This window comes from Sminthopsis crassicaudata, chromosome 2 (genome assembly GCF_048593235.1).
Source record: "Sminthopsis crassicaudata isolate SCR6 chromosome 2, ASM4859323v1, whole genome shotgun sequence".
Taxonomy (NCBI): Eukaryota; Metazoa; Chordata; class Mammalia; order Dasyuromorphia; family Dasyuridae; genus Sminthopsis; species Sminthopsis crassicaudata.
The window spans coordinates 112,558,863-112,586,090 of NC_133618.1; the positions used below are offsets into that span (position 1 = coordinate 112,558,863).

The 27,228-nt window shown below is 34.3% G+C and overlaps 1 protein-coding gene across 1 annotated transcript in view; it reads left to right on the forward strand.

Moving 5' to 3' along the window:
• Window positions 1-27,228, forward strand: part of EHBP1 (EH domain binding protein 1) — a 342,552-nt gene that overhangs the window by 103,755 nt on the left and 211,569 nt on the right. Inside the window, exon 6 of the mRNA XM_074287029.1 lies at window positions 26,416-26,597. Coding sequence (XP_074143130.1) covers window positions 26,416-26,597 — 182 coding nt within the window. The remainder of the gene's footprint in view (window positions 1-26,415; window positions 26,598-27,228) is intronic.

The window sequence follows — 27,228 nt, forward strand, 5'->3', positions numbered from 1 at the left end:
AAAGTGCAAATCTTACCACTTCAGTCAACCATTCAGTTAACCACAGGTTTCCTACTGCAATTAGGATCAAATATTAACTTCTTTGTTTAACTGTTAAAAATTCTTCAAAACCTGGACTTAACCCCTCTTTCCAAAGTTATTATTGATTTTTATTGCCCTTCCTGCACTTATTACTCCAGAGTTCTTATATATCACTATTCTTAATGCATTCCATAGTACAGCCTGTCTTTATATTTTTCACAGAAAATACTCTATTTTCTGTCTCTGGTTGACTCTTTATACTGGTTGACTCTTTATACTTTATACTGGTTGACTCTCCCCCCTGTGTCTCTTAGAATATCATTTTAAAACTTTGCTCCTGTGATATCTTCATCTTTTCTTGTTATTCCCAATCACCAGTAACTTCCCTTTCTAAGGAAATTTATTTATACATATTTTGAATGTTCTTAATGTACATGCTGTCACCCTAAAAGAATGTAAACTCCTTGTGGGGGCATGATCTGTTTTATTTTTGTCTTTAAATCCCCATTACTTAATATGATGCTGGGCAATACAAGATTCTTATTAAATGATTGATTAATTGATTTAAGGTACTACAAACTTGTATATTGCAGCACCTTGTATAAGGGCAGGCTTTGGGTTTGAGAAGAAGTTAATTCAAGCGAGGTACTAAAGAGCAAGTGATCTATTTGTACTGAGTGAACCTCAAAGAATGAGAGTTTGTTGAGTGATGATGAAGTAACATAGGGAAGCAAGGAGTATACCATCTCTCTCTAGGATCCTATTGTCAGAGATGAGAGAAAATATAACCTATATTGGAAAGGCTAATTAAGAAGCCAGTGTCTTAATTTTCAGATGATGAAAAAGATGTTCTAAATCATTATTAATCAGAGAAATGAAAATTAAGACAACTCTGAGATACTACTATACACTGTCAGCTTGGCTAAGGTGACAGGAAAAGATAATGACAAAAGTTGGAGGGGATGTGGGGAAACTGGGACACTGATGCATTGTTGGTGGAGTTGCGAACGTATCCAACCATTCTGGAGAGCAATTTGGAGCTGTGCCCAAAAAGTTATCAAACTGTGCATACCCTTTAATCCAGTAGTTACTACTGGGCTTATATCTCAGAGATATTAAAGAAGGGAAAGGGACCTACATGTACAAAAATGTTTGTGGCACCCCTCTTTGTAGTGGCCAGAAACTGGAAATTGAATGGATGCCCATCAATGGGAGAATGGCTGAATAAGTTATGGAATGACTGTTATGGAATATTATTGTTCTGTAAGAAATTACCAGCAGAATAATTTCAGAAAGTCCAGGAGAGACTTACATGAACTGATGCTAAGTAAATGAGCAGAACCAGGAGCTTATTATACACTTCAATAACAATACTATATGAGGATCAATTCTGATGGAAGTGGCTATCTTTAACAATGAGAGGATCCAAATCAGTTCTAGTTGATCAGTAATGAACAGAACCAGCTATACCCAGCGAAAGAATACTAGGAAATGAGTGTGAACCACGACATAGCATTTGCACTCTTTCTGTTATTGTTTGCTTGTATTTTTGTTTTTCTTCCCAGGTTAGTTTTACCTTCTTTCTAAATCTGATTTTTCTTGTGCAGCAAGATAACTATAAATATCTATACAGATATTGTATTTAACATATACTTTAACATATTTAACATGTATGGGACTATCTGCCATCTAGGGCAGGGGGTGAAGGGAAGGAGGAGAAAAGTTGGAACAGAAGTTTTTTCAAGGATCAATGTTGAAAAATTACACATGCATATGTTTTGTCAATAAAAAGCTATAAATAAAAAAAAATGCAGTGTTTTCTGGGATCAGAGTGGAAAGGTCTCTGGGAATGACAAAGTGCAATTAGTATTAGTGCTAGATTTAGAGGTCTAAGATTAAGAAAGAAGATTGTTAATGTTAGAATAAATATTCCAAGAGACATAATGGAAGGTTGGGGGTAGCATGGGGAATGTAGCACAGAATAGGTTGGGACTTAGAAGAAGTAGGAATAAAGTGGATGCAACAAAACATCAGGAAGTGGTCCAGGGAAAGGATATTTTTTGATTAGGCAGAAAGAAATGCTGTTTCACTGGGACTGAAATAGTAAGAGATGGTAATTTGTAGTCCTAGGTGATTTAATGTCTTTTTAATTGTGCTCACATTCTCAAAAATCCTATGAATAGTAGGCTTTAAATGCTAAGGAATAAGGTGAACTTGGCATTATTGACTCTTTTCTATAGAGGAGTTTGTGGTATCAAGACTGTGGTATTCTAAGTCTTTGATCCTGGACTGGGTTGCTGAGGGGAAGGTTAGATGTTAGAAACTCTGATCCTGGAAATAGTGTCTAGTGTTTAAGAGTTCTGGTACTAGATATGAGGAGTCTGGTCACAGTTGTGAAATGTTGGATCCTAGAGGAGAGGACCTAATGACTAATATTCAGGTCCTGAGCTTAGTTCAGGAGGAGAAAGATCAGATATATGAAGTTTTGCTTTTGGGTTGGGTCCAGCAACCTGTATGACTCATTGAGATACTATTGTAATAGTTGTCTTATTAGAATCTAACATCTATTATATGCTTAAAATTGCGTGAGGGTGCCCAAATCCATGGTACCCCATACTAAGGTAATCATATCTTGCTTTTGGAAACGAGAAACCATCTTGCAATTTTCTGTCTAACACCGCCCCCCCCCCCCCCCATGGTATGCATGAGTAGCTTGCAGCATATTACCAATCAAACTGTGCAACAGAAACTATAAAAGTTGTTACCAGCAATTTGTGATTAGAAAAGATTGGACAGTCATCTGGCAAAAAAAAAAAGGGGGGGGTTATCAATAGCTTACTCTTCTGTGCTATTGGTATTTATGTAATATCAGAACTAGAAGGCAATCCGAGCATACTGAGTAGACTGCTTATAGTGGGATTACAGGAGGATGTGGGCAAGAGTTAGACAGGATGAGAACACATAAGTGTTGTAGTGTACATTGTTGGAAGGAGTATGTTTTCACATCAGTGAAATTACTGATATATCAATAGAAATAGGAATAGATCTCTCTGACAATTTTTCTGTATCAGATTAAAAATTAATGATACCTCTTATCCTCCAGGGTATGCTAAGACCATGGTGCTAAATTTTAGCCAACTTTTTCATCTTCTGGTGGGAAGGATAGAGCAACTCCACCATTCCTAGTCCCTAAGCTTTACCTGCTCTTCCAGCTCTATAAAGACTTATCCAAAGAAACTGGTATTTGATAATTGGTAGTTGTCTGTTCATATAATTTCACTCTGCTGTTCTATACTATCTAAACTTACAACTTCCCTCACCTTTTCCTATGGATTTCTTTATCTTTTGACCTCTGATACCACAGCAGAGATCATTATGATAGAAAATCAACCAATACATTTTGGAAGCCTGGGAATAATGATGAAAAAGGGCATATAAGCATGACTCCTATCATGTCCAGAAAGAGCAAAGTTGGAGGTGAGGGTCACTCAACAAGCATTAATTAAGTTAGTATATCTTATGGTTTATGTTTGTATATTTTTTCTGTGAGTATATTAGAGATAAGGGCAAATGAGAATATAAAAGACATGCCCATCTCTGTCTTTTTTCCTCCCATCCTTACTCAGTCTTTCTCTTTGACTGAAAATTGTAACGTGCTGTCGTCTCCAGAAGCTGCGGATCACTCTCTGGGAGGAGATCTGCTGTGTCAACTCAAATCTCTCGGACAGATTCTTCTTCCTGTAGAGAACCGTTGTCTCCAGACAGTTGCCGTTAACTGTCGTTCAGAGAAGTGACTTCCCTTCCTGCAGAGAGCTGTGTCAAGCCTGGTGTAAAGCAGAGACTAACTTTTTCTTCCAGAGCTGCCCTCTTTATCCTCTCAGAGAATGGGCGTGGGATAATGCAAGGGCTTCTAGGAAGAATTACTTCAACCAATGAGCTTGCTCCTCCTAAGCATGCAAGCTCTTCCCCAGAAATTCACAAGTAAAACTCCCAGTCATGGCCAGAATTAGAGAATTGTCAAGTACTGACTTAGCACTTAGTAAGAACCTAACAGAAAATTATTATTTACTGTATTTAACTGAATAGAATTTATATTCTTTGTTCTTAATTGAATCAGAAAATAAGTAGAAATACTTTTGTGTTTTTAGAGAATATATTTAAAATCAAATTAAAACTAAATTATCCAAATCTTGTGATCTTTCCCCTTCCAAACCCCCTCCCACTCCAATCTCCCCAACCTTTTTGATCAAGAAACCTACTTTAAAAAGTAGATCTCTTTCTGTAACAACCTGGCATATGGAGTTTTGATATGAAACTGATAAAAGTAAGGAATAACTATGTTATTCTTGACTTAAAAATTTGTGGTTATTAAGTTTTAAGTAAATTTAGTAAAAAAGAAAAGTTTGATTTTTTTTTTCCAATCTTTCTTTATAGACTCTTTGAAATCTATCCATGGACACAAAGTTAGGAACCCCTGATCTTTCTTTTACACTCATTTCATAAATGAAGAAAAGCACAGAGCTAGGATTTAAGTCTTCCCAATCCAAATCTAGCACTCTTTCTTACTATTTGTATTATAGTAATCACTTTATTTTCAAAATACAGAAATCTTCTCCACCTAGGGCTAGCTGAACTGTGTACATGTTGAGATCAGTCAGTTTTAAATAGCATGTTTGGATCTATGTAGATGAAAATCTATATGAGATTGTATAGACATATGAATGAATAGATCTGATTCTCTAGTCTGAGATTTTTTTTATTCTTGTTACCTTTTTTTCTTGATATTATTTGTTACCTGTTTCTTTTATCATTCTAGTAACAAGTCTATTATTTATTATCCATCTCAAACTTGCCATTTCTTTAATAAAGTGGCAACATTTGTAAATTTTCATATCTAAAAATTACGGGAGTACTATAAAAATAAAAAGTCTATATCATTTATTTCCCCATGTTGAATTTCTGGAATTGTCAGCTTTAAACTTTTTAAAGAGTAAAACCTATTTGTCAATGTTATGATTTAATTAAATTCCCTTTGTTTCTTAAATATTACATTATTAAAGTGAGTATGTTGAGCTTTTAAAAAGCTTTTTTGTCTTTCTTAAACAATTATTGCCATAGCTTATTTTCTTTTCTTAAGAGTAGGTAGATTTTTCCCTTTGCATATTTTCCTCTTCACTTCAGAAATCCATTAGGAGCCAAATAAAGAAGTGTAAAATTTATTCCCTTTCCATTAATAAACATTAAAAAAATAATGATGACTATCTCCTTTTTATTCTATGTATTTTCTATGAGAATTTACCCAAGGAATCATTTGCAATTAAAGTCTTTAATACTGGTAAATGTACATATGATCCTCTTCTTGTTTATTTTAAAATGAATTGTTCAAATACAATTTTTAAAACTACTAACTTTTAGTTATGCAGTGCTTTTGTATAAGATCATTTTGCATGCAGTAACTTGGTAGTTGTTGTGGTTGCCTCTATTATGATTTAAGTACTAACAGCACATTGGGCACCATACTAAACACATCCCAGCCCCACAGGAACAAAGTGATTGCCAGTAAGCTATTCAGATCAAATGGCAGTGAGTAGCTGCACAAAAAGAGAAGCAATTACATTAAGATTTTTCTATTAGTAGGTTACCTGAAATAACCCTTGCTGTCTAGCTATTCTATAAATAGAAATGTTTAGAGTATATTTTTCAAAAGTGTTACCATGTAAGGTACTTTCTATTATTTTATATTTATGAAGGAGCAGTGTCTTCCCCTCATTTTGAAGCAGGGGTTTTTAATGTTGTTTTAATGTTGTTGCTGTTGTTGGAGTTTTTTTTTGTTTTGTTTTGTTGTAATAGACCACTTTGGTTGTCTAGTAAAGCATCTCAAACCCCTTTCAGAATAATTATTTGTTGCTTACACTAATAATTGAAGAAAATACTAAATTTCAGCTAAAGTATAGTGAAAATAAATATGTAATTTTAGAATTATCTTAGTGTATAGACTCCCTGAATATATCCAAAGACCATCTCCTTTCCACCTGCCCTAAATTAAGAACTCCTGCTTCTAATGCATATAGAAAGTGAATATTTTTATGAAGAAAGTTGGAGGGATGACATCTTTTTCCCTTCACTTTACAACTACCCACTCCCCAGGCCTCATCTAGATAAAATTAATATTATAGTTGTAATTCTAGTGAGCAAAAAAGTGAGCATTCTTATTCTCATTCCTCATCAGTGCTCGAGTTGTTTTTGCTCACTGCATTACTCATACTTCTTATATCTTTCCATTATAATCGCATGTCTTGCCTCTAAGATTCCATGTACTTAGTAGTGGAGTGAACAAAACTTTTTAAATCCAAAACAAAAAACTTAAAAGAAAATTCTAAATATAAGGAATTCTTTTTCTTTTCTTTTTCATTCTGACAAATGTCCTGACAGTCAAAGCTTGATAATTTCTTATTCTGTTGTAGTCATTTATCTGTAACTTGAGAATGGCAGTCCTTAAATAGATTCAAAAGAATTCTATTACAATTATATACTTTCTTGCCTTTAAGTAAAAAGTTTGAGCATCCCAGAATTAAAAATAATTTTATAGTATTTCATCATTAAACATTATCATGCATATTTCTGGTTGAATTTTTAAATTATATTCAGATGATAGAATTGGAATTGAAAATGCACTTTTAAAGTGAACTGATTCATCTCTTAACCAAATAAAATCATAGTCCCTGCTGAAACATAAAGTAACCAATAGTCACTCTTTAAAGACTTTTGATGACTCAAATTTTATTTTTTTATATATAGCTTTATTTACAAGATATATGCATGGGTAATTTTTCAACATTGACAATTGCAAAACCTTTTGTTCCAATTTTTTCCCTCCTTCCCACCAACCCCTCCCCCAGATGGCAGGTAGAGCAATACATATTAAATATGTTAAAGTATTTGTTAAATACAATATATGTATACATATCCATACAGTTATTTTGCTGCACAAGATGAATTGGACTTTGAAATAATGACCTTAAGTTGTGAAGGAAATCAAAAATGCAGGTGGACAAAAATAGAGGAATTGGAAATGCAATTAAGTGGTTCACACTCATTTCCCAGAGTTCTTTCACTGACTGTAGCTTGTTCATTATTGAACAAATGGAACTCATTTGGCTCCTCTCATTGTCGAAGAAGGACATGTCCATCAGAATTGATCATCATATAGTATTGTTGTTGAAGTATATAATGATCTTCTGGTCCTGCTCATTTCACTTAGCATCAGTTTATGCAAGTCTCTCAAGGCCTTTCTGAAATCATCCTGTTGGTCATTTCTTACAGAACAATAATATTCCATAACATTCATAGACCACAATTTATTCAGCCATTCTCCAATTGATGGGCATACACTCAGTTTCCAGTTTCTGGCCACTACAAAGAGGGGTGCCACAAACAGTCTTGCACATACAAGTCCTTTTCCCTTCTTTAAGATCTCTTCAGGATATAAGCCCAGTAGTAGCACTGCTGGATCAAAGGGTATGCACAGTTTGATAACTTTTTGAACATGGTTCCAAATTCTTCTTCAGAATGGCTGGATGTATTCACAATTCCACCAACAATGTATCAGTGTCCCAGTTTTCCTACATCCCTTCCAACATTCAGCATTATCTTTTCCTGTAATTCTAACCAATCTGACAGGTGTGTAGTGGTATCTCAGAGTTGCCTCAATTTGCATTTCTCTGATTAATAATGACTTGGAGCATTTTTTCATATGGCTAGAAATAGTTTCAATTTCTTCATCTGAAAATCATCTGTTCATATCCTTTGACCAATTATCAATTGGAGAATGGCTTGATTTCTTATAAATTAGAGTCAATTCTCTATATATTTTGGAAATGAGGCCTTTATCAGAACCTTTGACTGTAAAAATGTTTTCCCAGTTTATTGTTTCCCTTCTAATCTTACCTGCATTAAGGACTCAATTTTTTTTTTTTAATTCTACATTTAACAAAGGCTGAATTAAAATGGAGTTTCCATATATACAGTAGAACAGATCACACATGAAACTGTAGATTTCTATTATGGACAGTTTGTTTTTCTTTACAATTATTTAAATTCAACCTATAGAAGTCAAAACTGTCCCATTTGTTTCTTATCACAGTCTGTTGTCACTCTATCCTTTCTTCTGCCTTGTAATGCAGAGCATTACTGTTTAGATCCTCACATAACTTCCAATCCCTTGATCTCTCAGTTTTTTCCCAGGCTATCTCATCTGTACAAACCATATTCTTTTCCTCTCTCCATCTTGATCCCTTGGTGAGCAAGTTCAATTCTATACAGTTCTTTTCTCAAGTCACTTCTTTTATATCACCTATTTTTCCATGCTCACCTACAATCTTGGATCACATTCATGCTAATTTGCTTCTATATTCATGCTACTGAATGAAGCTGGAGAAAAATCATAAAACTATGTTGATTGGGTTCGCTACATATTTATGTGATAACTTCAGCCAGACCCTTATTGCTTCAAGACAGAGCTTGTATATTTTCAATATCTTGCTCACTGCAGAGACTCTTTTTAAAATATATTCATCCTTTCTCAAACCTCTCCTTCTTCCCATCCTTTTGAGCAAGAATCTTACTTCAAATTACTTATTAATAATAAATGGTCAAAAGATATGAACAGAAAATATTAAAATGAAGAAATCAGAGTATCTGTCATGTGAAAAATGCTCTAATTCACTATTGATTAGATAAATTAAAATAAAACAATTCTGAACCACCACTTCAAACCTATCAGATTAGCTAAGATGTCAGGAAAAGATAATAATAAATGTTGAAGGAGATGTGGGGAAACTGGGACACTGATGCATTGTTGGTGGAGTTGTGACCTTATCTAGCCATTCTGGAGAGCTATTTGGAATTATTCCCAAAGGGCTATTAAATTTTGCATACCTTTGATCCCTCTACTCATGTTACTAACAGAGAACTCATGGAACTATGCTGACTTGTTATGCTACAAAAATTTCACTTAGGTTCTCACTGCAACAAGGGAACCCATTATTTCCTTCTTCATAATTGACTATCATACTTCCCTTAGGAGCTATTCAAAACCTCTCTCTTCAAGCCTCTCTTACTACTATTCCATCCTTTTAGCTGAGGATCTTTTAACTCATAGTTCATCAAGTAAAATTCTCCAGTGCTCAACATCTCAAAACTTCTTAATATCACCGTCCAAAATAAATAAATAAATAAAAATATCCTTCTCCCCTAGACTACTAAATCCCTATTTTTGTACTGTCATCCTCATCTCCCCCCAATCTCCTAGAGTAGAATAAGTATTTTCAAAGACTGAAAGCGAAAGCAACTTGTTTCAATGTCTCTCATTTGATTTTTTAAATTCTTTAAATTCTTTTTAAAATTCTTTTTAAATTCTTTTTTTTAATTCTTCTATAAAAATTCTCTCTGGGCAAGGAGCCATTTCATGTTACTTTTTGGAGTTGAAAGAGCTTTTTTTTTTTTTTTTTATTTCAGTGTCCTCTGATGATGAGCCCTGATCTTCCCTGTCTCATAGTAAAGTTCTTTCTTCTTTGCTTGCTCATTTTTTAAAGTAAGATGTACTAGTGTAAGCATCTCTTATAATGGGATGGGGGAGGCAGGAGAAATTGTGACTCTAGCTTCACTTCAGTTCTCCCCTCTGACCTGGAACCCCAAACCAAAAGTTCCACCCTCTTGCAAGTATCAGCAGTGACCCTGCCCCACTGCTTCTGCACTGAAAGATCTGGTTCCTTCTCTCCCAAGGCCATGTCTCTGCAGCACCACTGGATCTACTGTTCTGCTAAGGTTCACTCAATTTTCCTGGACTCAGATCCTCAATTCCACATGTAGTATGGGAGGTGAAAGTTTCTGTAGTTTCTTCTTGCTAAGGCTCTAGCCACATACAGCTTGCCCCAAAGCTCCCACTTGGTATTTCTGTGGAGCTAGACTGAAGGTGTTTGTACTTCATATGGGTTGATCTCAGGCCTGGGGTTTTTCTTCAGAACTTCTTGTGTTGTTCCAGGAGGACCTCTATTCTGCTCCAAGTCTCCCTACTTTTTCACTAGTCATCATCCTGAGATGCAAATTTATTCTGTTTTGGGGGAAATCTGGAGACCTTGAAATTTACTTGCCTACTCCTCTGTCTTCCCAAACTTCTGCCTACATTTAGCTCTTATTATCAATGTGATGATTGGTGATCCAAAAAAATTCCAATAGATTTGGGATGGAAAATGTTATCCCCCTCTAGGGGGTGAACTGTGGAGACCAAATGTGGATTGGAGCATATACTATTTTCATTTTTTTTCTTTTATTCCTTTTCTTTCCCCTTTTGTTCTGATTTTTTCTTTCATAACAATGGAAATAGATTTAAATTTATTTTATATGTATAATTTACGTCAGATTGCTTTTTGTCTTGGGAAGGGGGAAGATGAGTAAGGGAGAAAAAATTTGGAACTCAAAATCTTACAAAAATGAATGTTGGAAACTATCTTTACATGTAATTGGAAAAAATAAAATACTATTGAGAAGAGAAAAAAATCAAAGTCTTTCACCATTTTTTTTCCTTCTGACATTACCACCACCCTGGTATAGAATCTTATCAGCTCACACATGGACAACTGCAAAAGCTCATAGGTTGGTTTTCCTGCCATGAGTCATTCCTCACTCCAATTTGTCCCTCAGTTAGCTGTCAAAGTGATTTTCTTAGAGAACATCTGCAAGAATCCTAACAAGATCTCACCATGCTAATCGTTCTGCACAATAAACTCCAATGACTCCCTACCATCTGCAAGATCTAATATAAATTCTTCTTGTTGGGTGTTCAAAGCTCTTTTATGACTTGATCCCCTACTGTAATGTGCTGTTGTCTCCAGAGACTGCCGATTGCTCTCTAGTCTAGAAGAGAGACTTCTTCCTCCAGAGAGCTGCCTCAACTCTAACCTAGAGCAGAGACCCTTCTTTCCTCCAGAGAGCCGCCTCAAGTCTGGACAAGACTCTCTATCTTTTGAGTGCCACCCTCTTTTTTCCTTCCAGAGAATGGGCGTGGGATAACGCAAGGGCTTTTGGGAAAAATTACTTCAACCAATGAACTTGCTCCTCCTAAGCATGCAAGCTCGCCCCAGGAGTTCACAAGTAAAACTCCCAGTAAAGGCCGGAACTAGAGAATTGTTAAGTACCAACTTAGCACTTAGTAAGAACCTAATATCTCATTATCGCATTAGCACTTAGTAAGACCCTAACATCTCCCCCTTTCTTTTGATTTAGAACATAGGGTGGTCATGATTTTGAAACATAAATCCATCAATATGGGAGGCATTACACATAATTACATAGATTACATAAACACATAGTAACATAATACATGCTAGAAGTATGTAACAAATAATAACATGATCAAATAATTATAAATTGAGAATTTATAAATGTCCATTGTCCATTAGTCTCATCTTGTGTTAGAAAATCCAATAATTCCTGCTGGGTTTAAAGTATTTTAACAGTCTTCTTATTAGCTATGCTCTTTCAGTGTCAGATGTTTCCTAGATTTTCTCCTTTGTTTCGAGGTCTTTCTCTTTTTCTGTCTCTCTCCAATGGACAAGGCGAATACGACTCGTTGGCACCCATCTGATTCCTTCTCCATCTGAAGAAATACAATCAAACCCTCTCCGCCAGGCAGTTAACCTATCTAATTACCTTCTATTTACTGCTTTCTAAATCTCTTCTCATCATCTGGCAATTACATTGGAGTTGTTTGCACTGGACACAGCCCTGTTGGTTTAAAAGGCCTGTATTCTCCCCCAAGTGTAATCCATTTTTGCAATCTGATTGCCTTTTGGCTGACTTATCAGGTAATCCTTTCTGCCATGTGATTGCTTTTCTGCTGGTTGATCAAATCACAGTCCTGACCTTCTAAAGGCTCTTTGGGTGTAACATTGGCTGCCATCATGCCCCAAGTCTTTTTTGCCTGGGACTCTGGACCTGTGCCCCTCATCCCGTTTCCCTGAATTATTCTACACTCTGATGCCCAATGGAGTCCTCTGTTGCATTTTGGACATGGGGTTTTAGGTCTTCTTTCACCCTGTCTTCTCTCTCTGTCTCCATATTTACACTGAGCTCTTAGATGTCCAATTTTTCCACATTGGAAACATCGACGAGTTTCTCTAGAAGTCCCTTGCCAGGAGGGACCCTGTCTTTCCACATTCATCATAGTCTGGGTGTAAAAAGCATTTGTTCCCACTTTAGCACAGTGTCTTATGATCTCCTCTAAAGGAGCATCTTTGTCTAATCCCCATATAATTCTTTTGCAAATCTCATTGGCATTTTCCTTAGCCAGATGTTTGGTCATTATTTCTGTAGCTGCATTTTCTTCAATAGTTCTTTTGACAGCAGTTTGCAAACGTCCCACAAAATCAGCAAAAGGTTCATTGGGACCTTGCTCTATTTTAGTGAAAACCTCTCCCCGATCTTTCTGTCCAGGGAGGATACCCCAAGCTTTTATTGTAGCCTTAGCAATTTGCTCATATATTGTCATGGTATAATTAATCTGTTCTGAATTCTCTCCATACTGACCTTCACCAGTTAAGTGCTCAAAAGTGAATTGTGTGTTAACTCCTATTTCCAAATTGCATCTGACTTGGATTTTACATAATTCATGAAACTCCGCAAGCCATAACAAATTTTCTACAGGTTCTAGGCATGTCCTTGCTATGGATTTCCAATCATTCGGGGTTAGGACTTCGTAAGACAAACCATCTAGTAACATTTTAACATAAGCTGATGTAGCCCCATAAAGGGTAAAACCTTTTTTCAAACCTTTAATTTTATTCAAATCTAAAGGTGCATTATCTTTTCTTTTTTTGACCTACGGAGTCAATATCTTCAATCACAGGATATGCATGTATAAAATCACTTATATCCTGTCCTTCTCTCTTAGCTTTAACCAATGCTTTTTCTAATCTTGTCATAGGCTTAGGCTGCTTCACAGGCAATTCTGTTTGTGTTTCTGGCTCTTCCCCTCCTCCTTCTTGCTCCACCCTTGAAGGGTTAATTGAAGGAGGAGATGGGAAATGCTCCTGTTGCTCAGAATTGTACCTAACTTCATTGTTATCTGATTCATCCTTTTCATCTAGTTTAGTTGACACTTCCCCATTTTGCTCCTTCTTCTCTTCCTTTAGAATAACAATTTTTAAGGCCATTTGGATTAAATTGTAGGTATGAAGTGTATCTTTGGAAATTGAGTTTGGTCTGGAATTGTAGTGTTCACCTAATTGCTTTCCTACTAATTCCCATTCATCTAGATCCAATTCTTCTTCCAGAGAAAAACAAGGACATATGACCTTCACAGTTTTTAAAAGTTCAATAATCTCCTCCAAAATTACAATCAATCCTTGGCTTTTCATAACCTTGATGATGCTCTCTAAACAATTTCCTTGAACAGAAGGCGTTTGCCCCATTTCACTATAAGAGATTGCTGGTTTAGCCCTTAACAAGTTAAGTTCCTTATTTATCTATTAGAATGCTCACTTAATCTTTAACAAAGTTTCCTTGTTACTCATGGTTCTGAGTCAGAGAGATTGAAATCTGGATAAGAGGCTTTTCCACTGGAATCAGGATCATGTCTGTCCCTGTTCGGGCGCCAAATTGCAATGGTCCGGTCTAGCTCCTCTGAAGGGCTCAGAATAAGTCCTTAAATGCGAACGTCTGGGCTAGCTCCTCTGAAGGGCTCAGAATAAGTCCTTGTCAGGATAAGCAAAAGTCCTTGCCCCACATTGTGGACGCCAATATGTAATGTGCTGTTGTCTCCAGAGACTGTCGATTGCTCTCTGCTCCAGATCAGAGTTGAGGCAGCTCTCTGGAGGAAGAAGTCTCTCCTCTAGACCAGAGAGCAATTGGCAGTCTCTGGAGACAACAGCACATTACACCCTACTACTACTGTCTTTCTAGTTTTCTTATGCTTTATACCTTCTTACTTTTTTTTTTTTTTTTTGTCTCACTCTTGACATTGACCTCTTGTTTCTCAAACTTCTCCATCTCTTGGCTCTGAGAATATTCAATGGATGTTCCTCATGTCTAGCATTCTTTCCTTTTTCCTTTCTACCTTCTACAAGAATTGTTTCCCAGTCCCCCTTAATTCTGTGATTTGTGTGTATATTACCTCCCCTTTTAAACTGTGAGACCTGGAATTATCTTTTTAGCAGGATGCCTAGCATGAGGGAGGAATAAATGTTTCTTGACTGAATATTGACCCTTTGACAGAGAGGTATTGGACTCAAGATGTAAAATAAGATCCATAGGGCTTATATCCCAAAGAGATCTTAAAGAAGGGAAAGGGACCTGTACGTCCAAGAATGTTTGTGGCAGCCCTCTTTGTAGTGGCCAGAAACTGGAAGCTGAGTGGATGCCCATCAATTGGAGAATGGCTGAATAAATTATGGTATGTGAAAATTATGGAATATTATAGTTCTGTAAGAAATGAACAACAAGATGATTTCAGAGAGGCTTGGAGAGACTTATATGAACTGATGCTGAGTGAAATGAGCAGGACCAGGAAATCATTATATATATTTCAACAACAACACTATATGGTGATCAATTCTGATGGATGTGGCCATTTTCAACAATGAGATGAACCAAATAAATTCCAATATAGCAGTAATGAACTGAACCAGCTACACCCAGTGAAAGAACTCTGGGAGATGACTATGAACCACTACATAGAATTCCCAATCCCCCTATTTTTGCCTGTCTGCATCTTTGATTTCCTTCACAAACTAATTGTACACTATTTCAAAGTCCGATTCTTTTTATGTAGCAAAATAACTGTTTGAACATGTATACATATATTGTATTTAATTTATACTTTAACATATTTAATATGTATTGGTCAACCTGCCATCTGGGGGAGAGGGTGTAGGGAAGGAGGGGAAAAATTGGAACAAAAGGCTTGGCAATTGTCAATGCTGTAAAATTACCCATGCATATATCTTGTAAATAAAAAACTATAATAAAAACAATATAAGACCCCAGAACAAGATATAGAATAAGACATTTTTTGGACATAGCTAATGTGGAAATTTTGTTTTGACTGACTATACATGTGTTACAAAGTCTTTTTTTTTTTCCTTTTCCAATGATGGTTTAGGAGTTGGGGGGGGGGAGTGGCAGTGAGGAAGAATGTTAGACTAGCAATCGAATAATAAATAGGAACACTGAGCCATGTTTTTTATTTTAAAATGCAGAGAAGTAAACAAAAGCAAGGACAGAAAAAATTTGTGTATAGAGGACAAATATACATTACCTAGCAAGGATATGTATCTGGGTCAAAGAGAATACTCTATGTATTTTTTTATGTATACTTTCAAATTGCTTTTCAAAATGTACTTATTCCCAATTCTACCAACAGTGCATCAATGTAAAGATGGTGCTTTATGTTTAGTTCTTCCCTTTCTAGATATTCTCTAAGCATTTTATAATCTTTTAAAGAATTTCCTCAGGAATTCATGTTAAAACTCATAAGACAATAGTTTGTAGAATTTGTTTTATTTCCTTTATGGAAAATCAAAATATTTGCTCTTTTCTGATCTTGGTACTTTTTGCATTATCCATGATATTTTACATATCATTATTTATGATATTTTACATATTATTGACATTGACTTAGCATCCAAATTGCAAAGGGTTTTGAAGAGAGTGAGAGAAAAAAGTACAAGTATTAGAGATGACTTTTTAAAGTAATTTAGTTGAATAAATAATTGCTGTTTCTATCATTGCTGCAAGCACTCTTAGCTTCTCTCAATGTTTATAAAACACTTTTGAATATGTGTGTGTGTTTGCTCCCTACTAGAGTATAAGCTATTCAGCTCCCATGATCTATTTTTTCATTATACTTTAACTATTCACAGGGTTGGTCATACCCTTGATCTCACCATTAATCATAAATATTCCTCTTCTGTGTTCTTATGAAATCCATAATTCCTTCATGTGATCAGAATCATTCACCATTGCATCTCTCCCTATGACTTACTTCTAAACCTCTCTCTATTGTGACTTCTATTCTCTCCAGTTATTAGTATTTTCCAAGGCCATCATTCCTTTTGGTGAATCAGTTCAACTCTACACTATCAAAGTACTGTTGAAGTCACCACCATCTTTTTGGACATCTAGGTTTGAAACATCTCATTGTTTTTCTTGGTTCTTGATTCTCATTCACCTTAGCCACCACCTTAGTTTAGTTTTCATCACTTCTTGCTTGCACTATTATACTAACCTGCTAATCTCCTTGTCTCAGATTTCTTCATAGTCCAATCTATTTGCCCTTTGGTCTCCACTAATTTCTTATATATGCTTCCTCACCTCATCTCCCTTTTACCTCCAGAATCAAAGATAAGCTCTTTTGTCTGGCATTGAAAGCATTTTACAAGCTAGCTTCTTTTCATCTTTGCACAGTCATCTTATATAGTATATCTCCCTATGCTCTCTGTGGTGCACCCTTACTGACTTTTTGTTCTCCTATATGTGAGATACTTCATCTTCTATCACTTTCCTTTTCATGGATTGTCTCTCATACCTGGAAGGAACTTCTTTTTTTCACTTCTACCTTTTGGAAGCCCTGAGTATTTTTCAAGGATCAATTCAGTTGTCTCTTTTTATAAGAAATATTTTCTGGTCTTCCCAAAAGCTAGTACCTTCTCTCACAAAGGTACATTCAAGGGTGGGGCCAAGATAGTAGAGTAGATATGTCTTTGAGCTCTCCCTAGCTCCCCTCAGAATCAGCACTAGATCAAGCCTCTGAATGGGTTTGGGAGTGACACACTCCAGGTACATAAATATCTGCAGTGTAACAAATTTCCAGCAGAAGATATTTTGGAAGAACTATAGTAAAAGTGTGTCATAATTGGGCAGTAGGGATTTCAGGCTAGCATAGTGCAAAATAGAGAAGCAAGGTGGAACAGCTTTCATGTGCTGGAGGAATCTAGTGGGAGGCTGGTATCCAAAATATAGCAGCATTTGCTACTCTGTCCTGATTCAGAAGCCAGTGGATCAGCAGACTAATTGTTAGACCTCCATCATAAGTACAGAAGGCAAATAGTGAATCCCTGAACCCCAGCAAACAAATGAGATTTGGCTATATCCACCCACCAAGAAAAGAACCAGCCTCAGAGCAGTGCAAAGCCATTGTTGCCTGTAAAGGAAGCTTGGGACAATCTCCCCTTTGCCCTAAGAGCAGACTTCAACCTTTAAAAATGAGGAAAAAAGCAAAAAGAGCTCTGACAATAGATAGATATGGAGTCAGAGAAGGATAGACCTCAAACCCTGAGGATACTAAAGGCAAAATCTTTAGTTGAAACCTCAAAGGGTGATATGAGTTGTTCTTCAACTTAAAAGGCTCTATTGGAAGAATTAAAAAAAAAATCTTAAAAGAGAGTTAGAAGAAAAATGGGGAAAGGAAATGATAGCTTTGGAAAAGAAAGACAGAAATTGTCTGAAGAAAATCATTCCTTAAAAATTAGTTTTGGAGAAATGAAAAAAGCAAACGACTAATTGAAAAACAGAATGGGTAAAATGGAAACAGAGAACAACTCTAAAAAACAGAATGAGTAAAATGGAAAAAAAAAAATCCTAAGAACAAAACAACTCATTTAAAAGTTCAGTTTGCCAAATGCAAAATGAAGTGAAAAAGCTAACTGAAGAAAATAATTCACTAAAAATTAGAATTGAGCAAATGGAAGTGAATGACTCAATGAAACATCAAGAATAAGTCAAACAAAACAAAACAAAAGAAAAAAAAAATTTTTAATTTAAAATACCTCATCAGAAAAACAACTGACCTGGAAAATAGATCTAGGAGAGACAATCTTGAGAAATATTGAACTACCTGAAAACTATGATGAAAAAAAGAGCCTAGATGACAAAGCTACATTCAATTTATTTTTATATGTTTTATTTATACATATATACATATATATGTGTGTATATATATATATATATATATATATATGTATGTATGTATAGTCTTTCTCTTTGGGATATAAACTTCTTGAGAGCATAGATTATTTTACTTTTGTCTTTGTATCTGCAACATTTAGGGCAATATCTGATATGTTAATAAGTGCTTTTTTGATCAGTTGATTGTACTAATTACTGTCTCAGTTGGTATAGTAAACCTGAATTTCAGTATAGATTTTAGCATTAGATTTCTTCATGGATTTCTAGCTTATTTTCAGAATGTAAGATTTATTAGGAAAATAAAAGGTTTTAATAATTAATTTTTTTCTAAATATTCTTTCCCTTTTCATACATATGCTAAATTGAATTAGCATCCCTAATAATATAGGTTTACTACATAAAGTATTTTTGAATCATTTTTGGTGAGATATGAGAGGTTTTCCTCTCATATCCCTGTGAGTTGGGGACTGCTGAATGACTGGAATTTTGAATAACAGACCTGACTTTTTCTTTCCATAATTGGATTACAGTTTGAATATTTAGCTAATATATTTTTAATCTTTCTTTTCCTATATATCTAGAATACTTTAGTGTATGTAAATTATTGTTTTATTTTGTTAAGTATTTCATTCTAAAAGTTACATAATTCTTTATAAACATATTGGATACCTTGGGTACTTATTTGGGCATTTTTAATGGAGTTTTTTTTTTTAAAGTATGGATTTATCTTTCCACTCTTCCATCCGACCATCTATGTTGGTTATTTAGCTTATATAGTTTCTAATTAAGTCTTTGTGGTTGAGAGAGTTCCCTGTAGCATGTCTATTTTAGCATTTAATTGCTCCATAGGCTCCAAATTAAATTCTGTAGTGTTGCATTTTGCTCTGCTGATGAAGCAAAGATCTTTTTTTTACCATGACCTAAGCAATGTGGTGCTTGTGACAGCTCACAAGACAAGCATGCAGATCTTTAGAAAACAAAACTTTTTACTTCTTAGAATGTAGTTGATCTAACCAAAAAAAGGCAGTGATCTAAAAGATTTTTCTTCTATATTTATATTTTGGTATTTTAAAATAATTTGAATTATTAGTTTTAAAATTAAAATTATTAACTATTACATTTCATTGTTACAGTACTACAAATTACTTTGTTTTTAGTTGGTTGATAAATGAGATGAATGAGACTGGGAGGTTTAGGTTGTATTTGAGTGAAGTCGATTTGGGATCAGTATTGGAATAATTAACTAACAGAGGTATTTAACAATAGAATGCCCTATTTTGTAAAACAGTAAGTTTTTTGTTACCGAATGCATTGAGGCAGTGAGAGAATAATCATCTGTAAGTATTTAGTAGAAAGCAATCTTGAATTGTTTAGAAAATTGATTATATAACCTCTGAGGTCTCTTTCACCTTGAAGATATTATCGTGATATTTATATGAGATTTGAAGTAGTGATAGAAAGGGAAATTTGCACAAATTTATTTCTTTCCATATGTATATTGTGTGTATATGTGTATGTATGTGTGCATGATACTGAATATTCACATAATGATGAAACTAAGACCAAAACTCAACCCCTCATGCATGTATAGATATAATTTTGTAATGTTATGCCTGTTAACATTATTGATATGTTCATTTGTTCATAGGCCTATAAGAGACACAGAGTCTTCTTTCTGCCATGATAAAGTATCTTAATAGGACTTGATTGCTGTGTATAATAAGAGAGATGGAAGACATAGTAAATATTGAAAATCATAAAAAAGACAACTTTTACCAAAATCAAAGCAACTGGTTTTAAATGTATCCATCTTTTCAGCATCATCAGTGATTCTGAGCAATCAGACCGTGACATTACAAAAAAGGATAAAATGAAAATAAGGCCAAACTTTCCTTTTTCTATCAGGAGATTACCATTTTCCCAGACTTCCAAATACTTAATCTTTGCATTCTCCTTTATTCCTCATTGCGCATGTCTAGTTATATATCAGTGAACCTCAGATATGATCCTAATTTTTTCATTACCAAAATCTTCTGTTATACATTTGTAAGATGCAAGTAAAACAGTTAATTCTAGTTTTTCTATACCTGATTATTGGTGGAATACTGTTATCATTTCTGAAAGAAGTAAAAGCACATTTGAATTCAATTTTTCTTTCTTCAGAATGTTTTAATAAGAACAAAAGATGAATTTATAGCATATGATATGAGTAGAATTATATTAGATTAAATTGCAAGGAGATTTTTTTATTAACAGAAATTAGTAGTCATCCTGGGATTAGCAAAAATGAAACAGCAGGAGAGGAAATTTATTCTAAGAAATTATCATAATTTGAACAGTTTAATTGAAATTTTGTTGACACTTTATTGTAATACGAGATTATTAGTATCTATCATTTGATTTCACTAGCTGTATATTATTTGCCAAGAATTTTAGTTTTACAGGGAAGGAAGTAATGGTCAGGTAGATTTTTAGTAATAAAGGTAAAAATTTTAAAATGTGATTTAAGTGATCATAGAAAAGTTAGAAACCTTATTATATTTTATTTGTTCTTTTTATTTTATTTTTCAGTAGAAAAGTTAGACAAATTTCCCTTTATGCTTGTGATTATTTTCACTCATTGTTTTTTGGCAGTTGACTATTTAAAAAGGAAATAGAAATAAAGAATTGATTTTGCTTCTGTTTCTCTGCAAAAGAAAATGAATGCTCTTTGGACTAGAAAGAACAGAACAAAAATAACAAGAAGTTGAAACTGGGGGTGTATATAAAGTTTAAAGGAGTGTATCCAGCTGCCCATTTGTGGTCAAACCACTTTACCTAGATGAATGATATCTTAGAGCACTGAAAGAATTGATAGATATGATTGCTTATAGAAATTTTCAGTGATTTATGGTTGATTGTAGGATAAACTATACTACAAAGTAGTAATTATCAAGATGATTTGGAACTAATTAAAAAACAGGTTAATAAGTGGAACAAATTAGGTATTCAACACATAAACAAACACAACAACCTCATGTTTGACACACTCAAAGATTAACTACTAGGGCAAGAACTTAACATTTGACAAAATTGCTGGGATAATTGGAAAAAAGTCTAGTAAAAATTAGATTTAGACCAACAACTCATATTATATACCAAAATAAGCTATAAGTAGATATATGACTTACATGTGAGAGTGACATAAACAAGTTAAAGTAGCAAGGAAAAAAATTTACCTTTTAGGTTTATAGATGGGGAGGAGCTCATGACTGCAAAGAAATAGAAAGGGTCATACAAGCTAACATGAATAATTTTGATTACATAAAATCAAAATCATTCAGCTAAAATTAGAAGGGAAAAAAAGTAACTGGGGGAAAATATTTGCAGCAAATTTCTCTGCTAAAGGTTTAGTTTCTAAAGTTTATAAAGAACTGATTAAAATTATAAAAAATAAAAGTCATTCTCCAGTATGGTAAAAGGATATGAATATACAGCTTTCAAAATAAGAAGTTCAGGTTATTAATAGTCATATTAAAAATGCCAAATCATTAATACATGGAGAAGTGAAAATTAAGGCACTATGAGCTTTTACTCCATATCTATCAGATTGTCAAAGTTTCTTCAAGAGAATCATACCATAATTCCTCATTTAAATCCTCTTGCTCTAGGGAAAGATCTTGATCTTTCCTTTTTTCCTCACACTTCCTCCTCTGTTCATTTTTAGAACTTTTCCTTTTCCTACAACTTGCTTGATAGTTTAAGGCTAATTGAACTATGTTGTAGATATAAAATACTTCTGCAGAAATTGAACGAGGCCCATTTTTTGCTTGAAATTCTTTCATTTCATATCCCACTAGCTTCCATTTATCTACATCTATCTTTTCTTCCTCTAAGAACCAAGGGGATGTGCGTCTTAATGCAGCCAAGAGTTTAGCAATCTGTACCCAGGTTACAAGTAAACTCTGCTCCTCAATTATCTTGATTATACTCTCTATAGTACCACTCCTGAATGGGGGTGGAGCTGAGGTTGCTTCTGGGGCTGGGGTTGAGTCGGCTGAGGTCCAGGGATTGAATATAGCTAACATCAGTCGGTAGAGCATGAGACTCTTAATCTCAGGGTCGTGGGTTCGAGCCCCACGTTGGGCGCCAATTGTAACGAGCTGTCGTCTCTAGAAGCTGCCGGATCACTCTCTGGGAAGAGATCTGCTGTGTCTTCTTCTATTTAAATCTCTCCGACAGATTCTTCTTCCTGTAACGAACCGTTGTCTCCAGGCAGTTGCTGTTAACTCTTGTCCAGAGAAGTGACTTCCCTTCCTGCAGGGAGCCCCGTCAAGCCTGATGCAATGCAGAGTCTTTTCCTTGAATCCTGGCTCTGAATCTCCTCCAGCTCTTATCCTTCTCCAGGCAGACTCACTTTCCAGGCCCACTGTTCTCTCTTTTATTCTCCCAGAGAATGGGCGTGGGATAATCCAAGGGCTTCTGGGAAGAACCACCTCAGCCAATGAGCCTGCTCCTTCCATCAAGTCAACCTGAGTTCTCACCTTGTAATTGTCCAACCTGAATTCTCACCTTGTCACTATCCAGACAACCCGAGTTCTCACTTAGTAATCCTAACATACAAATATTCTAGGAGATACAGGAAAATGCTTATGTTAATGTACTATTGATGCAACTATGAATTAGTCCAGGTAATGGAAAGTAGTTTGGAACTATATCCCCCAAATTTTATACTGCACATTCCCTTTTACCCAGCAATACTACTACTATATCTGTGCTCTAGGAAAACTGATGTAAGGAGGGGCTGGGGAAAGGGCGGGGGGGGAATTCCGTGTGTACAAAAATATTTATAGCAGCTCTTTTTATAATGGCAAATAATTAAAAGAGTGTGCCATCAATTGGGGAAAGGCTGAACAAAGTGTAATAGAATATTGTTGTCCATAAAAAAAGAAGAGGGAAAACAGGAAAAATATATGCAATAACAACACTGTAAAGATTTTTTTTCATTTTTTAATTAAAGCTTTTTATTTTCAAAATATATATAATTTTCAATATTCACTCCTACAAAATCTAAATTTTTCCCTCCCTTCCTCCACCCTCACTTCTAGATGACAAGTAGCCTAGTATATATTAAACATGTGCAATTCTTCTATACGTATTTCCACAAACATCATGCTGCACAAGAAAAATCAGATAAAAAAGGAAAAAAAATAAGAAAACAAATTGCAAGTAATCAACAAAAAGAGTGAAAATACTATGTTGCTATCCATACTTAGTTCCCACAGTCCTCTCTCTGGGTGCAGATGACTCTCTTCATCATGAGACCACATTGGAACGGAAGTGAATCATCTCATACAACACTGTAATTATAAAGAACTATGAGAGACTTAAGAATTCTGGTCAATGCTGTGACTACCTATTATTCTAGAAAACTGATATTGAAGTATGCTACCAATCTCTTAAGTGGTGTATTTATGGTAACAGTATGACACACATTTTTTAATATTTTAATATTTTTTAATAATTTTTCTTTTGCTTACCCTTTCATATTTGTTACAAGGGTCTTGTTTTTCCTTTTCCATTGGTGTTGAATTGGAAGTTGAGAAGGAGAGGAAATAAATTTTGTCAACTAAAAAAGTGAAATTTAGAAAACAAAATAAATAAAGTTAATATCATTAGAAAATGAGAATACTAAAGGACTAGTGGAAAGTAAATATTGCCCTGATTTTCAAGAAAGTAGTAACTGAAATCATTGGTTACTATATTGATTTTAGTTCCTGAAAAAATTCTAGAATTTTTATAAGTGGAATGATGATTGTTGACTATTTTGAAAAATAATTAACTACAAAAATTCATTTTAGAGAATGTAATTCCAGACTAACCATATTGCTTTTTTTTTTTTTTTTTTTTTTTTTTTGAGCAATAAATGATTTATTGACGATGAATGGAAATTTATTGTCTCAAGCAGATAGGTGATGCAATGGACAAAAGAGTTGAGCCTGGAGTCAGGAAGACCAGAATTCAAATCCAGCCTTAGACACTTACTGGCTATGTGACCTTGGGCAAAATGAGCTAGAATGTGATATGGGAAACTACTTCAATATCACAAATAGTCAGTATTTGCTTAATACATAATAATTAATTGACTAACTGATATATCAGTCTGCCATGAACTCTGATTGTATATAGTCATTGAGTTCCTTTTCTAAGTGCTCACAAAACATCCTCTTACTAATGTGTTCTATAGTTTTTCCAGGAGTAGAAGTTTAAGCTTACTGGTCTGTAGTTTACAATCTGAACACTCTTCTATTTTGTCAAAATTGGTACAATCTTTTTCTTTATTCTACAAAATCTTTCAAAAGTTGCCAGCAACATCTCAGGAATTAAAATTACTCTTTCAAAACCATAGTCACAATGACATAGTTTTGATCATCTCTTAGTCATACATTTCAATAAGCTGTCATTTTTAATCCCTAACTTTATAGAACATCATATTTAGAAGATAGCAACATATTTAGAAAATAGACAAGCTGCTAGTGGAGTCCTCGTGATTTAAAAAAAAAAAAAAAAAAGCTGAAAGTACAGATTCCAGACTTTACAGGGATACTCTATTCATCTATCTAGATCTTACTCAGTGACCACTTTCAGCATTGCTAATTAAACATGTAAAGCTATAATTTTTTATTTTATCTTTTTGGAGATATTGATCAAAGTTTACAAAATCTTACTCATCTATTTAATTTAGAGTGTATCAGAGAAACATTTCATACCTAAGTCATTTTTAAGATATTAAAAAAAAAGAATATTAATTAGCAGTTTAGTTGTGTCCAACTCTACATGACCCCATGGTTTTCTTGGCAAAGCTACTAGAGTAGTTTGCTATTTCTTTGTGTGTGTGTGTGTGTGTGTGTGTGTGTGTGTGTGTGTGTGTGTGTGTGTGTGTTTCCCCACTTTACAGATGAGGAACTGAGGCCAGTAGAAGTTAAATGACTTGCCCAGAGTACACAGTCAGCAAGTGTCTGAGACCATATTTATATTCAGATCTTCCTAACTCCAGATCCAATATTTTATCCATTTTAACACCTAGCTATTCAATACTTATCAGTAAGAACTTTGATTTAAAGAAACCCCTCTAAAAACAACTCTCTAAAAAATATTCATGTTTCAAATTTCTTCATTGACATCAACTTTTTGTTTGCAAAGTGAAAAAAATAATTGGTAAGGAATAAGATCATTTTGAGAGTTAAAATTGTACAAAACAGAAACAAAAAAAATGTGAAAATTTGCTGGAAATGCTTTCAGAATTAATGCTTAGAATCTTGTATTACTTGTACTGGTAGTTAACTATTCTAAAGGTACAATAACAGATTATTGTTCATATCAGTGTATTAAATTGAAACTCCCTGATCGTATTTTTCATTTTACACATTGTCAGAAACTCGGACCCTAATCTCTTTCTTTGATTGGCAGAAGCGGCCAGGGAAAGAACACTTGTATTGTTTGTGATAGTGGCATCTGTTCAACTTGATTCATTTGAGAGTATTTGCATATTCTTAAGTATTTCTTCTGAGAGAGCCTAAATCCTTCTCAAGTGTTTGATGCATTTTTGAAATTCATTCATAAGGTATCTACATGCACTAATAGTTCTGTATAATATTGCTATGCATAATCTGACAGATAAGGCTAGTTTTTTAAACAAAGTATTCTTTGGGGATGACACATTACATTCTGACTTATTCTGCTGGGCAGAAATGTCAAGCACTTTGAAAAAGGATGCTTGAATATTTTGATTAAATTAGTATTCCTTATTTGAGACGTTTGCCAACCACAATAAATGTCCACAATTTATTAAAAAATAATTCAAAAGTGTTTATAATATCAGATTTTTTGCATCTTGAAATGTAAACCTTAAGTTCTTAGCATTTTTTGTTAAAGTCTTGAGTTGTAGTAATATAGATTGTTCTGATTGTCAAAAAAAATTGCCATGATATTGATTTTTTTTCCTTCTAATTTTCGTTATTTGCTCTGGAAGCTTTTAAAAGTTAAATCAAAATGCTGACATTTTTATTTCAAAGCTTACCTTTTGAAAACTTTTTAAAACAAACGAGTTATATCTAGTCTAACTCTTTACCTTTTCCTGTTTTCTTAGGCATATTTCCCAGCTTCCCTCTTAATCTTCCATAATTTAAACTTTCATACCCTTGCTATTTGCAATTTTTTTACCTATTTTATTTGGATATCAGAATTGTGACCATGTTCCAAGCTTAGTCAGAAATAGAGCTCTAGAGACAGCAATAACTTAGCCAACACCTTCTTTAAGTTACTTTTATGTAGAATTTTGCAGAAAGAACAGCATTTTCAACTTCTTGGTTTGAGATAGTTTGTCAAAAAAATTTGTTCTTTTTGGCTAATAATTAAATAAAATCCAATTTCATTCTTATGTTTATCTTTTAGGAATCACCATCAGGACGAAGAAAAGCACTTGCTACAAGCAGCATCAATATGAAACAGTATGCAAGTCCTATGCCTACACAGACAGATGTCAAGTTAAAATTCAAGCCGTTGTCTAAAAAAGTTGTATCTGCCACTCTCCAGTTCTCATTATCTTGCATTTTTCTTCGTGAGGGAAAAGCCACGTAAGTTATGTTTCCTATAGTTACCTTGCTTTAAATTTTCTTTCAAAGGAAGGATGGGTTCGAGAGTTCTACTAGATTAAGAATAGTTCAGAAAATCCTTTACCATACCAGTCATTCTCATCATACTTTGAGAATCTGAAATAAACTTTTTACTATAATTTTTGTTATAAATGATATTCATCATTTCAGAAAATAAGCATTCATTGTAGGGCTAGTTCAATATTAGGAAAACTATTAGCATAATCAACCATATCAATAAGCAAACCAACAAAAATCATGTGGTTATCTCAATAGATGCAAAAAAAAACATTTGATAAAATTCAACACCCATTCCTATTAAAAACATAGAGAATACAGGAATAAATGGACTTTTCCTTAAAATGATCAGTAGCATCTATTTAAAGCCATCAGCAAGCATCATATATAATGGGGACAAATTCCCCATTCCTAGTAAGATCAGGGATGAAACAAGGCTGCCCACTATTACCATTACTATTCAATATTGTATTAGAAATGTTAGCTTTGGCAATAAGAGAGGGAAAAAAAAGATTAAAGGAATTAGAGTAGGTCATGAGGAAACCAAACTATCAGTCTTTGCATGATGTGATGGTATACTTAGAGAACCCTGGAG